Source organism: Notamacropus eugenii, chromosome 1, assembly GCF_028372415.1.
Source record: "Notamacropus eugenii isolate mMacEug1 chromosome 1, mMacEug1.pri_v2, whole genome shotgun sequence".
NCBI lineage: Eukaryota > Metazoa > Chordata > Mammalia > Diprotodontia > Macropodidae > Notamacropus > Notamacropus eugenii.
This window is the reverse complement of record NC_092872.1, coordinates 695,313,613-695,328,971: the sequence shown is the minus strand read 5'-3', so window position 1 is coordinate 695,328,971 and position 15,359 is coordinate 695,313,613. Positions and strand designations below refer to the sequence as shown.

The 15,359-nt window shown below is 44.1% G+C and overlaps 1 protein-coding gene across 21 annotated transcripts in view; it reads left to right on the top strand.

The window, feature by feature from the left end:
• LOC140521240 (palmitoyltransferase ZDHHC1-like) overlaps positions 1–15,359 on the top strand; it is a 58,983-nt gene that overhangs the window by 34,261 nt on the left and 9,363 nt on the right. For 19 of the 21 annotated variants that reach the window (XR_011972843.1, XR_011972839.1, XR_011972840.1 and 16 more), the window contains 3 exons: positions 13,404–13,489; positions 14,486–14,573; positions 15,108–15,219. Coding sequence is in view for 17 of the 21 variants with exons in the window: in XM_072636050.1 (XP_072492151.1) it covers positions 13,404–13,489; positions 14,486–14,573; positions 15,108–15,219 (286 nt within the window). In the remaining 4 variants the exon portion in view is untranslated. The remainder of the gene's footprint in view (positions 1–13,403; positions 13,490–14,485; positions 14,574–15,107; positions 15,220–15,359) is intronic. The other 2 variants (XM_072636038.1, XM_072636047.1) reach the window with 1 other exon arrangement.

The window sequence follows — 15,359 nt, the reverse complement described above, 5'->3', positions numbered from 1 at the left end:
CTTGTCTGCACTTGAATGGGCTGAGCTGGATCCTCTCAGGAATGACATTTCTAAGGGCAAGGTGTGCCAAGTACCTCTTCAGAAAGTTGTTTGGGCTTGCCCTCAGCATGATTACAGATTCAGGTACACAGACTGGAAGCCTAGAACCATGGGAGATGCTGGATGATCTCTTTACAGGAAGGGCTTCTTCAGTGACACCATCTCACGAGAGCACCATTCCCTCAGGAGCTTAAACCATTCTCAGCAGGCATCTGCCCCTTCAGCCCAAAGGAGACAGAAGGCCTCTCGAGGTTTGAGAAACACTTTACATGCATCACTATCTCATTTGATCCCCACGACAACCCTGTAAAGTAGATTCTATTATTCTCATTTTGCAGATGATTAGACTGAAGGTTGGAGAGGCACTTGACAACTAGGGGAGGCCATAGTGCATACAGCACTGGGCTCAGAGCCAGGAAGGCTCACCTTCCTGAGTTCAAATCTGCCCCCAGATCCTTCCTAATTGTGTGACCCTGGGGAGGTCTCTTCATCCTGTTTGCCTCAGTTCCTCATCTGTAAAATGAGCTGGAGAAGGAAATGGCAAACACTCCAGTGTCTCTGCCAAGAAAACCCCAGGTTAGGTCACGAAGAGTCGGACAGAACTGAAATGACTGAACAGCAACAACTGGAAAGATCCTTGTCCAGGGTCGTTCACTTAGCGAGAATAGGGTGTCTCCAAAGGCTTAAATCTGTACTAGGACTTTGGGGACATCCTGTCTTAGAGGTGAAATCTGAAGATCTGGAGGTCTTAGTGAACTGCCAACTTACTATGAGTCAGCAGTGAGAGGCAGCATCCCAAAGAAGGCTAATGGGACCCTGTGCTAGATTAAGAGAGACTCAGCTTCCAGCATGATGCAGTAAGAACAAGAGGTAACATTTATATGGCACTTCGAGGTCTTCTGAATGCTTTGCACACATTATCCCTTCTGATCCTCTATATAATCCTTGAGGGCCGTCAGTAAAGTTTTATTAATTTTTTCTTTTTAATACTTTATTTTTTCCCAGTTATATGTAAAAACAATTTTTAACATTTATTCTAAAACATTTTGAGTTTCAAATTCTCTCCTTCCCTCCTGCCCCTCCTACTTTCCTGAGGTAAGTAAGCAATTTAATATAGGTTATATATGTGCAGTCATGCAAAACATATTTCCACATTAGTCATGTTGTGGAAGAAAACACAGACCAAAACCAAAAAAAAAATCACAGAAAAATAAAGTGCAAAATGGTATGCTTTAATCTGCATTCAGACTCCATCACTTCTTTCTCTGGAGGCAGATAGCATTTTTCTTAATAGATCATTTGGAATTGTCTTGGATCATTATACTGATCAGAATTATCAAGTCTTTCACAACTGATCATCCTTATGATATCACTGTTACTATGTACAATGTTCTTCTGGTTCTGCTCATTTCACTTTGCATCAGTTCATGTACGTCCAGGTTTTTTCTGAAATAATCTGTCCTGTCATTTCTTATAGTACAATAGTATTCTGTCACAATCATATACCACAACTTGTTCAGCCATTCTCCAATTGATGGACTTCCCTTTGATTTCCAATTCTTTGCTACTACATGAAGAGCTGCTATAGATATTTTTGTACAAATATGTCCTTTTCCTTTCATTTTTTAATCTTTGCAATACAGATTAGTTGTGGTATTGTTGGGTCAAGGGTCTGAGTAATTTTATAGCCCTTTGGGCATAAGTAAACCTTTATTAAGCATTACGTGTCAGGCACTGTACTAAGCATTGGAGATACAAAGAAAGGCAAAGCCAGCTGTTGTCCTCAAGGGACTTCGATTTTAACTGGGGAGACAACATGTGAATTACCAGGTACATAGAAGATGTATATAGATCAGCTCTTAACCTTTTTTTGTATCATGGACTCTGCTGACAGTGTGATGAAACCTGTGAACTCCCTTCTTGGTATAGTAAGGTTTTTAAGTGCATGAAATAATTTCTAAGAAAGGCCTCCTTTGGAAGGTGGGATTTTAGCTGAGTGTTGAAGGAAGTCAGGAAAATTCAGAGGCAAAACTGAGGGAATAGGGCATTCCAAGCATGAGAGAAAGCCAATACAAAGGCACAGAGATGAAGGTGGAGTGTTGTATTCGAGGTCTGTGCTTTTATGATCCCCAATTTATAGGTGAGGAAACTGAGGCAAACAAAGGCTAAGTGACTCGCCTAGGGTTAGACGGATGGTGTTGGAGGCAGGATTTGAACTCAGGTCTTCCTAACTCCCAAGCACTCTATCCACATAGATCCCTTGGAATAAGAAGTTAATACTTCCCTCTGTATACCCTTGTCTAGGGTGTGGTGTTCAGTTCTGTCCATCATTGCTTGAGAATATTAATAAAGTGGAGATGGCCAGAGAGCCCCAGGATGATCAAAGACCTTGAGTCTATTTCATATGAATGAACGAATGAATGAATGAAGCAAAGCACTTACCATGTGCCAAGCATGAGGGATACAAATACAAGACATCAATACAGTCTCTGCCTTCAAGGAGTTTGTGTTTCTTCTAAATAAGTTTTTATTGATATTTTCTGTTTCTTATATCATCATAGTTATCTTAAGTATCCCCCTCCCTGGCCCTCCCAGGAGCTGTCCCATATGACAAATCATATTTTTTAGAGGGGAAAAAAATGAGTACAACTGATTGACATATTGAAAAAGTCCAAAAACATACGCAGCGTGTATTATCTGTGGACCTCCCACCTCCTTTCAGGGGTGGGCTGTGGGTGTCCTCTTGTATTTTTTTGTTCAAGTCCTGTTTGATCTTTTTAATTTTGTTATATTTACTTTTGGTTTTTTTGGTGTGTTGTTGTTTTATCTTTGGTAATGCCTCTCTCTCGTGTTTGGTTGAGAATACATTTCCTTCCCATAGCTGTGAGAGGTATATGATCTATTTCTTTTCTAACTTTTGCATAGTATGATCTTTAACATTTATACATTTAGATTGTATTGTGGAATATGGTGTAAGGTGTTGGTCTGAACCTAAATTTTTGCCAGACTGCTTTCCAGTTTTTCCAGCAGTTTGTTTCAAGGAGTTTTGTCCTAGGTAATTAATGTTTTCCACTTTATTAAACAATGGGTTATTGAATTCTGTTGTTTCTGAATCTCCTTTGTGTAATCTATTCCATTGATCTGGGGCAGCTAGGTGGTGCAGTGGATAGAGTACCAGTGCAGGAGTCAGGAGGACCTGAGTTCAAATCTCATCTCAGACACTTGACACTCACTAGCTGTCTGACCTTGGGCAAGTCACTTAACCCCAACTGCTTCATCCTGGGTCATCTCCAGTCATTCTGATGAATATCTGGTCACTGGATTCAGATGGCTCTGGAGGAGAAGTGAGCCTGGTGACCTGCACAGCCCTTCCTCACTCAAAACAAAGTCAAGTGCAAGTTGTGTCATCATTTCTCTGTTGGCATGGTCTTCTTTGGCAATGAAGGACCAACACACACACACCATTGAGCTATCTCTATTTTGTCACTAATACCACATAGGTTTGATAACCACTGCTTTCTAATATAATTTGAGGTCTGGAAGTGCTGTTTACCCTTTGTTTTCTCACCATTTCCATTGATATTCTAGATCATTTGTTTTTCCAAATTAATTTTGTATTATCAAGTTCTATAAAATATACCCCTTGGTATGATAGGTTTAACATTAAAAGTATAAATTAATTTTGGTAATTTTGTCGTTTTCATTATATTGACATAGCCTAACCATGAACATGAACATTCCAGCCACTTATATTGTTCTTTATTTAAGGAGTATTTTATAATTGAATCTATGCAAGGTTTTCTATGCTTGGGAAAGTCAATCCCCAGATTTTTAATGCATTTTGTAGCTATTTGGAATAAGATTTCCCTTTATGTTATGGTTTCTGGCATTTTGTTATTATTATATAGAAATGAGGATTTAGTTTTTAGTCTGCAGCTTTGCTGCAGCTAATGTCTCCATTAGTATTTTTGCTGATTCTGGATTTTCTAAGTAAACCAATATGTCATCAGCAAAGAGGGATAGTTTTATTTCCTTGTTGCCTGTCTTTATTACTTTAATTTCTTTCTATTGCTTTATTACTGCTCGTGATTCCAGAACTATATCAAATAATAGTGGGGAAAGTGAGTATCCTTGCTTTATTCTCATATTTTTTTTAAAATTCTAATTTATTTATTTTTAGTTTTCAACATTCATTTCTACAAGATTTTGAGTTCCAAATTTTCTCCCCATCTCTCCCCTCAGCCCATCCTAAGACAGCATGCATTCTGATTACCCTTTCCTCCAATCTGCTCTCCTTTCTATCACACCCCTCCCTTCTCTTATCCCTATCCCCTTTATTTTTTTGGAGGACAAGATAGATTTCTATACCTCATTGTCTGTATATCTTATTTCTCAGTTACATGTAAAAACAATGTTTAACATTCATTTTTAAAACTTGGAGTTCCAACTTCTCTCCCTTCTTCCCTCCCCACCCATCCTCATTTAGAAGGCAAACAATTCAGTATATGTTATACACGTGTAGTTAGGCAAAAGACTTCCATAAAAGTCATGTTGTGAAAGACTAATTATATTTCCCTCCATCCTATCCTGCCCCCCATTTATTCTATTCTATCTTTTGACCCTATCTCTCCTCAAAAGTATTTACTTCTAATTATGCCCTCCTCCCATTATTCTCATATTTAGTGAAAAAGATTCTAGTGTTTTCCCATTTCATAAGATGCTTGCTTTTGTTTTTTAGATAGATGTGCCTTATGATATTTTTAAAAAGGCCTCTCTATACCTAAACTTTGTAGGACTTTTATCAGAAAAGTGTTGTACTTTGCCAAAGGCTTTCTCTGTATCTCTTGAGATGATCATGTGGTTTTGGATATTTAGGTTTTTAATTTGATTAATTATATTAATTGTTGTCCTAATGTTGGATATTGAATTCCTTACATTCCTAGTATAGATCTCACTTGATAATAGTGAATAATTTCTTAGATAAATCTTTGTAGTCTGTTTAATAGGATTTTATTTGAAGTATTTGAGTCAATGTTCATTAATAATACTGGCCTAATGTTTTCTTCTGTGTTTTATCTGTCCATTTTAGGTTTTAGAACTGTATTTGTCTCGTAAAAGGATTCTAGTAGGATGCTCTCTTTACCCATGGGAACATTTATCAGTGGAACCCCTCCTGCCACCAAAGTAGGCCTTCTTCTTTTCCTCCTGTTCAATCCTCCCCACTTCCTCCCTACCTGCTCTTCTCTTTCTGAGATCACTTGGGTCACCTTCCTCTCATAGCCCTTGATTTAACTCCTGCACCTCACGCATTCCTATCTCCCTGGTCCCCTGCCTGCTTTCATGTAACTTCCCACATGTTGTAATGTAGTGCCACAGAAAAACATTGATTCACAGGGTGTTGCTCTGTCCACAGTGCCCTCTGTCTGCCTCTTCACTGTTTCCTTTGCCAGATTTCTGCCTTCACCCCTGTCTCCTTGTGAACATTTAGAGAAAGGTCTCTTCTTAGCCCCTTCTGCTGTTGCACTAAAACTGTTTCTGTCTGTGGCTATCACATTTATTCACTTTCTCTGCATTTCTGTTGTTTAGGTTATTCAAAAAGCAAATCATCTCTTCAGTTCTGGTTTTCTTTCTAAAGATGTTTCAGATGCCTCTTTTTTATTGAATATTTACCCATCTTTTTTCATGTGTGGTTAAGGTCAGATTTTCAGGGTAGGTAACCATGAGCTGCATCCTGAGCTCCATTGCTCTTCAGAATGTATCATTCCATTTCCTCTTCCTTTTTCTGATGGTTACAGACTAGTCTTATGTTACTTGAATTTCCTTTCTTTTGTATTTGAAGGTCTTACTTTTGATCACTTGCAGAACTTACGTCTGAATTTCGTTGTTAAATTAGGCACTTTATGTCTTGGAATTTGTAGCCTTAATTTTTTTTTCCTGGAGGCAATCTATGAATTCTTTTGATTGGTATTTCATTTTCTGTGTTCAGAGCAGTTCTCTTTTATTACATCCTTCATTATGGTGTGATGGGTTTTTGTCCTGTTGTGTTCATCTAGGAGACCTATAATCCTTAGGTTGTCTCTATGCTTTGTCTGTATTGTGAGTATATTTTCTTTTAATGATGTTTTTCATTTTTTTCTAGATTGCCTTTTCACTCCTTTGTATTTGCCTTCCCAATCGATTGCTCTCTCTTTTGTTTCTTTGGTGAGGCTTGCCATTACATTTTCAAGTTTTTTTTTCTATTCTGCCCATACTTTTGCTGTTCAGGACGTAAATTCTGTTTTTATAATTCTCATCTCTCTTTTGAGTCATACAGGAAAAGTTTATTGTGGTTTCTTATTCTCAAATTCCACAGAATCCTCTGTCTCATCAAGTATTGGATCACTTTCTTTGTTTTATAGTATTTATCCATAAATGCCTGAACTTGTTTACTAGATCTGGGAAGCCATATTTTTTTTTCTGCTGTTGCTATTTTTCTTGTTGATGTATCTATTTATCTTCAAGTTTTTTGAATTTTCTTCTGACTGAATTCTTTGGTAATTTCAGTCTATTCCCCACCCTTACTTTCCCTTACTGCCCACTTTGTAACTCCCTCCCCTCTGATTGTGGTTTCTTTGGAGGCTGGATCTCAGATCATTTCAGCCTTCTCCCACACAGGACAATTCACAGTTTACTAGTCTAGATCTCTGTCTCAGGTGACTTTTGGGGGGGTTAGAACTGGTCCCAACTGGATGCTATGATCTTTCTCTCAGGCTTAGTGGAGTGCTGTGTAGCCCCTCAGTTCCATCCCATTCACATTGTATCCTGTCCCACTCCCTCTGTTCTTTTACTCTTTGGCCCAGTTCAGAGCTGTGCAGCACTAGTTCTATGGGGTTGTCTACCCTGGCACTGGCAGTTCAGAGCTTTGTAGCCTGCAGGATTGTGATTCCTGGAAGGCTTTTGCTCCTGAAGGGTTCCAGCAGTGCTGGCCGTCTTTTGCAGCCAATTTCTGCAGCCTGGAGCCAGGATCTCCGCAACTCTGGGTTGGGAATGGGTGTCAGAACCAGAGGGTAGAGTGGTCTTTGTAAGCCTGTGTCATGTACTTAAGTTTGCTAGTGTTCACTGAGGGAGGTAGAGAAAGTGTGTTGAGGGAATTTAGGGTCAGTGAGCTTAAGTTTATGGGTTTGGGAATTTTTTTTAACCTTCTTTTGGATTCTGGTTGTCCTAGACTATAGAGACATTGAAGTTGCTTTATCTTTGGTGCATAATTTCTGTTTTAGGGAGGTTTGAGAAGTTATGGGGATCAGAGAAAATATCTCGTCCATGTAGCCTCAAGGCTACATGTAGCCTTCGATGTCCTTGGGGGGGGCCTTGATGATTGGGTACAAGTTTTATAGAACAAATCCTTTTATTAAGAAGATTTGTTCTCTGAGGTTTGAATTCAGTCAGAGGGCTGCACTTGAGGTCCTAGAGGGCCACATGTGGCCTCAAGGCCGCAGATTCCCTACCCTTGGAGTCCTCCATGTTGTTGCTCACGTGATCTGTGGACTTTACATTTTAATGGCAGAAGAAAACATATATAAATGGGAGCCAGAAAGTGGGAAATTAAATTAGGAAGTGATGTGGTGAACTGGTTACAGGTAATACAAGCAAAAGCTCATCTCTCAGAGCCTAGGATGGCTGCAGGAGTAGGGTCCAAGGTGACGATGGGAGAGAGATAAGGATGATGGATGGGGACAGTGGCCAGGAAGATCCTCCTAGGGGCATGGCTCAAGGAAGCAGTAGTGCTTAGCTTGGAGAACTTGGAGAGGACAGTTGTCTTTAAGTGTCTTAAGGGCTGCTGCGATTTGTGCTGGGCAGCAGAGAACAAAACCAGGAGCCAAGGCAGACCTTGTACAAGGTGAGCTTAGACTGGATCAGAGAAGGGAAGAGAGCACTGGGCCTTGCAGAGCTGAGCACCATGTAAAGAGCTGTGAGCCTGCCAAAGACCTGACTCTGAATCCCAGCCCTGCCCCAGCTAGTTCAATGACCTTGGGCAGCTAGCGTCTCCTGAGGCCTCTGCCAGGTTCAAGTCTCTGTTCATAGCTAGCACTAATAGCATTTCAAGCAGGCTCTGATATCTGAAAAGCATGCTATATAGTATCTCATTTGATCCTCACAGCCACCTCGGGGGAAGGAGCTATTATTATCCCAGTCATACAGATGAGTGAACTGTAGCACTGAGAGGTTAAGGGACTTGTCCAGAGTCACCCAGCTAGTAAGTGTCTGAGGTCAGATTTGAACTCAGGGCTTCCTGATTCCAGGTCCAGGGCTCCATACGTTGAGCCATAATCAAGGCTTTCTCCAGCTTATGGGACTAGCCTATCCTCAGCTTTTTTATTCCTTTTCTAGCCTCACTGTCGCTGGCTTCCTTTCCTTGCAGAGACCTGAGTGAGAATATGAGGGAGCTTTTACCATGGTTTTTTCTAGCCTCATATGGAACAGCAAAATCTCAACCAAAACTCCTTATTTTACAGATGAGAAAACTGAGACCCAATTAAAGACAGTTGCTTCTCCTTCTGGCTTGGGACATGTTTTGTGGGTGGGCAGATTTAACCTGGTAAACTAGGGCCACTTCCAGGGACTCAGGGAAGATTTCTGGTTTTTGTCTTTTATCCTAGTCATTTATGGAGAGTTTAGAATCCCCTTAGATTTAAGGAAGAGGCACTAAGGAAGTGTCTCAGTCCTATTGAAAGAGAAAGACGAGGGTGCAGAGGAAAGCCCCTCCCCACCATCTTTCCAGCCTAGGTATCACCCTTGACCCTTCACTCTCACCTCCTGTGTTTAAGCTGCTGCCGAGCCCTGTCAGTTTTACCTTTAGCACACTTCTCACCCATGCCCCCTTCTCTCCTCTGACACTGTCACCATCCTGGTGCAGACCCTCATCACTAAACACTTAGACTACTGTAGGAACCTGTTATTGGTTCTGCCGGGCTTGAGTCTCCCTATTCAGTTCATCGTCCATTCAACATTCGAAGTCATTTTCCTAAATCACAGGTCCAGCTATGTCACCCGTGACTCACTGTTACCTTTAGGATCAAATAGAAAATCCTCTGTCATACAAAGACCTTTGTAACCTGCCCCCCCCCCCCCCCCCCCCCCCCGCTCCGCCCCATGTCTCCAGTTTTCTTAAACTTCACAGCTTCCAACCCTCCCTTGCCCCAACATGTGAAATTCTGTGACACCAACCTCTTGGCTGTTCCTTGAACAAGACCTTTCTTCTCCCATCTCCAGGCATTTTCTCTGGCTGTCCCCCATGTCTGGAATCTTCTTCCCTGACTCCCTTCAGGTCCCAGCTAAAATCCCACCTTCTACAGGAAGCCTTTCCCAACCCTTTTTCGTTCTACAACCTTCCTTCTGTTGACTTTTTTCTGATTTCTCTAGTACACAGATTGTACACAGTTATCTATATGTCATCTGCCTCATTCAGTTGTGAACTCCTCAAGAGGAAGGACTGTCTCTTGTCTTTATCCCTAGTACTTAGCACAGTGCCCGAAAATAATAAGTGTTTGTTGACTGGCATTAGCCAGGTTTGCTACATGCAGTCATAGGGTTTTAGAGCTAAACGGGCCTCAGAAGTCATCCGTCCAGCATTTTGATTCTACAAGGGAGGAAACTGAGGCCCCAAGAGGTGAAAAGTCCTAAAGCTAGAGTTTGTTCCTCACTCTTCAGATGTCAGTTGACTAGGGAGCACGACTCCCAGCCCTCTGGAAACTTGTTTGTGTGACCGAGATTGGGTCTAGAGCACCAGAAGTCCTAGGCAATCCGGTCTAGCTCAGGCTGGGCCTAAAGCTGGACTGAATGACCTGTGGAAGAAAATCATGGATTTAGAGTTTGATCTGGCTAAACCTCTCATTTAAAAAAGTTGTGTTCTTTTTTTTTTTTTTAGATTGCTCTCTTCTCAGTGACAGCTCTTCATTCCTCCCCTTCCCACTACACAAACACACAACAGAACCCTCACTTAAAACAAAGTTAAGCTGGATCAATCAACACACTAGCCAGGTCTGACCATGGCTGTGTGTCCTTTTGTACCTGCAATCCAGTAACTCTCTGCCAAGAGGAGTCCAAGTCTTCTGAAGTCAAGAACGGTCACTACCCTTTGATTTGGATGTCTTTCATAGGTGTTTTCCTTTACATTTTATGGTCATCGTGCAAATGGTTCTCTTGGTTCTAATTCCTTGGCTCCAAATCAGTCCATAAAAATCTCCCCAAATTTCTCTGAATTCTTCATATTCATCATTTTTTGTGTGTTGCAATATTATTATATTCATATATCACAGTTTGTTTAGCCATTCCCTAATTGATGGGAGGCCACTTTTTTTTCCTAAATGTTTTACTCTTAACAAAAGTACTACTCTAAGTACCTTTGTAGAAATGGAACATTTCCCTAGGCCTTTTACCAGTTTTGGAGCATAGGCCTAGTATTCCAACTGTGAGGCCCAAAAGGTGAGATCACATGCTCTAAGTTACAGATGTACAAAGGTGCAGAACAGAGATTCAAACCAAGGTTCTCTTGACTCCAAATCCAGGGTTCTTTCTACAGTGCTGTGATGCCTGGCCATGTCCAGTGATTTCCCTTTGGGCCCCACAGGCAAGAAAAAGCAGAGCTAGCATTCACCCTGGTTATCAGGTTTCTAGTTTTCCCTTTAGCATATCAGGTTCTAGAGGAGGCTATCCTAAAGTTTGCTGGGGTTTCAGGAAGGAAAGAGTGAATGTACATAAGGGGTCATTTTGGATGGTTCTAAACCGGCTCTGAGTGTCAGTCAGGTCATCCCCGTAGCAGCTGAGGGGGGCCGTAGATGAGACCTTATTGTGACCACCCTTTCTCCAGCAGAGTCCTGGGCCCAGAAGAGATGCCGTAGTGGAAAGTATGATGAATGTCAGAAGACCTGGGGTCTGGTTCTGCCTCTGCCACTCATTCAGTCAGGCCTCTCTGACTCTGTTTCCTCTTCTCTAAAATCAAGGGGCTAAGGTACCTTCTCATGCTGGGGTTGTGGCTAAATATCCCTTGCAGCTCTAACAGTCTAAATTTTAATGTCCCTTCTGGTTCTTAGATTCTGTAGGATTCCTTTCCAATCCAACACTTTGTGTTCTTTAAGTTTTTCCATGTTCCTAAGGTGCCTTCTGTGAGTAGCTAGGTAGTGAAATGTTCAGTCACAAAGTGGGCCTGGAGTCACAAAGACCAGAGTTCAGATACTTACTAGCTGTGTGACCCTGTTTGCCTTAGTTTCCTCATCTGTAAAACAAGCTGGAGAAGGAAGTAGCAAACCACTCCAGTATCTCTGCCAAGAAAACCCCAGATGAGGTCATGAAGAGTCAGGCATTACTGCAAACATGACTAAGCAACAAAAACAAGGTTCCTTTCTGCCCTGGCATCCTGTGGTTCTGTGCTCTAAGATCTCTTCCAGCTCTAAATATTTTATGTTCTACAGCTTATACAAAAACAACAGCATTGTAAAGATAATCACCTCTGAAAGCCTTAGTCGGCCACCCGTGATTCCAGAAGACACCTGATGAAGCAGGCTCCCCCTGCTCCTGAGAGGTGATGAGAAACGTCACCTGCCCACGGTTCCTTTCACCTCCAGCTCTCTGACTGTAAGGTGCGGCCCCTCCCGAAGGGGCAGGCAGGAACATAGGAGGGGCCCTCTGGGAAGACAGTGGCATATTTTTGGAGTTCTTGTGTCCGTGTTGCCCTAGACACTGGCTTGTTTTAGAGACGGAATTCAATTTGTTGTGTCAGTATTAGTCAGGATGCCTTTTGTCTCCATGGAAATCCTGGGGTAAATGCTGTCAGCACAGCAGGGCAACAGAGATGGGGCTCTTCTGGGCTGCCTCACAGGCCCCAGGTCTTGATGAGAACCTGTGGACAGTTGAGGGCACCTCAGCTATCCTGACCCCTTGGATGGGAGTCTGGAGAGTGGTCAGACAGTGGCCCCATTAGGAGAAGTTGAGGAGAGGAGATGGAGGCATTCTTCTGGGACAATGAGTAGTCTGATTTTCAAGATCTGTCCAATCCATGGCAGGGCCAAGAAAGGCCCAGGGAGAAGGGAAGCCATGGGATCCCCAAAGACTGATAGTATATTTTGGTGTCTGTCTTAGAACCAGCTAGAACCCAGAACTCTTTCCATTCTACTCCGTCTCCACACTATCTAGGCCTTACAAGTACATTTTATATAATTTTATTTAAAGGAATTTAGATGGGGCAGCTGGATGGCATGGTGAATTGGGAGTCAGGAGGATCTGAGTTCAAATCCAGTCTCAGATACTTGACACTTACTAGCTGTGTGACCTTGGGCAAGTCACTTTACTCCAATTTCTTCACCCTCCCCCCAAATTAATAAAAGAATGTAGAAATTAAACATAACATACTGGGGCAAGACCACTGATATACATATGAAAGAATCTATCCAGGTCCATAATGAGTCTGTTGAACCTTCAGTTCAAGCTCTCTAGGCCCCACTAGCCTAGGTTAGTGCCCCTTCTTGGTCTGGAGCCCCATGCAAGGGTTGAAAATCAATTGCATCTGTTATTAAGTAAGCAGTGGATGTGGGAGTGAATAGAAGACTGATCTCAAAGTCAGGGAGATACAGATTCAAGTCCTGGCTGTGTGACCCTGGGCAAGTCACTCCCGCTGTCTGTCCTAGGCAGTCTGCTAGGACTGTAAGCAGAAGGAATGGTGCCCACTCAATGCGTAGAGGAAGTTTCTGTCTCAACATTAACCAGATCAATCCTATCCCTACCAGTGTCAGAAAGACTCCAGCGTTTCATTCCTATTAGTCCCTTTTCTATGATGCCATATTCTCCCCTCTCCCCTTTTCTGTTGATTCCCCCCTCCCCAATCCCTCAGGAGCCAGCTCTGGACCCTCCCAGCGGCTCCAGCCACCCCTCCCTCAGCCTGTAGCCCTTGTAATGAGGCCATCATGTCCTGGTTTACTAGTTCAAATAGAACTCCTCAGCCATCCTCTTGGAGCTCCCACTTTGTGCCTGGCCCATCTGCTGACCCACCAGTTGGCATTGCATAGCCCCCCTTCAGGCTTTGGTTCACCTGGCCTCCCTCCCTCCCCAGACCCTCCACAGAATTGTGTCAGGGTAATGTATGTTCCTTGAGGACATTGTTTTTTCATGTGTCTTTGTATCTCCAGAAGCTTATTTAGTAGATGGCAAGGAAGTACAGTATTTATTTAATTGAATTGTTGGGATTTTTCTTCAAAAACTTAGATTTCTTTCAACCCAACCACATAGATCAGCCCCAGCCTTGAGGAGGGCTGACCCTTTGGCACATAGTGCCCTGGCCTTGGGTCTTAGTCCTCAGTTTTGCTGCACTAACTCTCTCTGGTCTTCCTTCCTAGGAGGTGGAGTTCTATGTTCAAAACTTCAGTTACACCAGTTCAGAGCTCCAGGCAGAGGGCTTGGCTGTAGCGGCTTCCAAGAGAGAGTAAGTAGTGGGGGGTCTGGGCCCTGACGTGCCCTGGGAGCCCTTAGGGGGACAGGGCAGAGAAAAGCAGGAGGGGAGAGGTGGGGCTCCAGGACCTGAGGCCTGGGAGGGGCGGGCCTCTACTTGTGGCAACCGGAGCTGGCCTGAGGTGGCTCAGGAGATTAGCAAAGCAGTTCCCTAGGGAGCAGCCAGGATGCCAAGGGGAGGGAAGGAGAGGGAGGGAGGAGCCTTGGCCCCAGATGGGCACAGGACCTAGGGGCAGTCTCCAGGAGGACGGAATCTCCCAAGGCAACCCCACCTGGTCTACCTCCATTCCTTGAGATAAATCCTTCACTCTGGTCCAGGGTGAGGCTGGGGCCTGGTACTGGGTAGGGAAGCCAGGGATGGACAGGTCAGTTTAAAGGGAAGAGGAATTCGTGAGGGAGGAAGTCCTGAGATATTGTCTGAATAGAGCAGGTCAAAGCAGGTCTCAGAGTTGGGGATGCTTGCTTGAACGAGCATTAATTAAAACTGACAGGAATGGAGAGAGCCCAGCATGGCATGGAGTGGTTCTCTCTGAGGCCTCTCTGTAGCTTGGTCTGAGGTGCATTTGGGTAGCCAGGGTGGTCCTCCAGAGCCTGAAGAGAATGCTGTCCCCCAGCACCCCAGACCTCTCAGGGTGAAATCTGGGGCAAAAATGATCAGTAGTAATAACTCTTATTTCACAAAGCACTTTCCCTACAACAACCCTGGGAGCTGGGGAGTGCAAAGGTGATGGATCCCATTTTATAGAAGATCCTGAGACTGAGTTTATGAGAGTTAACAAGGCTTCCAAAGCCAGTGCTTCAGGAGCACCTCCCCCGCTAGCTGGCCTGTGACTAGCTCCCCTTCCCCCACCCCAACCCCTTACTCAGCTCATGGAGGCAGCTGCAGGATGCGGGCAGAGACTGGGGTGGGCAAAGGGGAAGAGGACTAATGGGCCAGCCTTGAGCCCCATCCCCTTTCTTCTGCTGCCAGCCATTCCACGCTCTTTGTCACCAGTGCAGAGCCTGCGCTACCCTCCTCCCCTGACACCCCAGTGATGCCACCCAAGATCCAGCCACAGGTAAGCACAGGCAGTGCCCTCATGTTCTGAGGAGTTGGGCATTTACCCCAGGGCCAGGGCACGCCATCCCCACAGGCCCAGGCATACCCCCAGGGCTGCCCAGTTCCCTAAGGTTGCTAAATGAATGAGGTGAAAGGGACCCACTTGCCCTGGCCCTCATGCCCCCCTCCCACCTTCTCTGTGATCCTTTGACACTCAAGTTGAGACTGGCTCCATGTCCCTCCCCCATCTCCTCTTGGGTCCTGGTTTCCCTGGAGCTCACTGCTATCTCCTTCTGCTGTGAGTACACAACATAACCCTGGGACCCTTGATTTCCTCACCTCTCCTGCTTGAACCTGTGATCCCCAACCCCAGAGTAATAGCCCTGGCCCTCCCACCTAGAAGTTCAGGGAGGGTGTGAGTGTATTCCTAACTCCCCATTTGCCTCCTTGTACATTCTATTCAGGAACATGGGAGAAGTTAAGAGAGGAACACAGGAAAATGATAGGGATATGGGAGGAGGGCACCAGGGTTCTTTTTTTCTTACCTTTACAGAAGAGGAAGAAGAAGAAAAAAAGGAAAGTGTACAAGGTGCCAGCCCTGGTAGCCAGTGATAAGTCTCAGAGCCATCCCCCACCCCGACCCAGGTTGCCAGCCCCTTGTCCTGGTAAGAAGTTCTCCCTGCCCTAGGTCCTTACCCTGGGGCCTCCCCCTGCCCTGATGGCCCATCTAGAGCAAGAGAACCCCACAATCCCTGGGTTGGGAGGGAAGGGCATCAGTAGCCATCATGGTCTTCCCTGAAAGAGA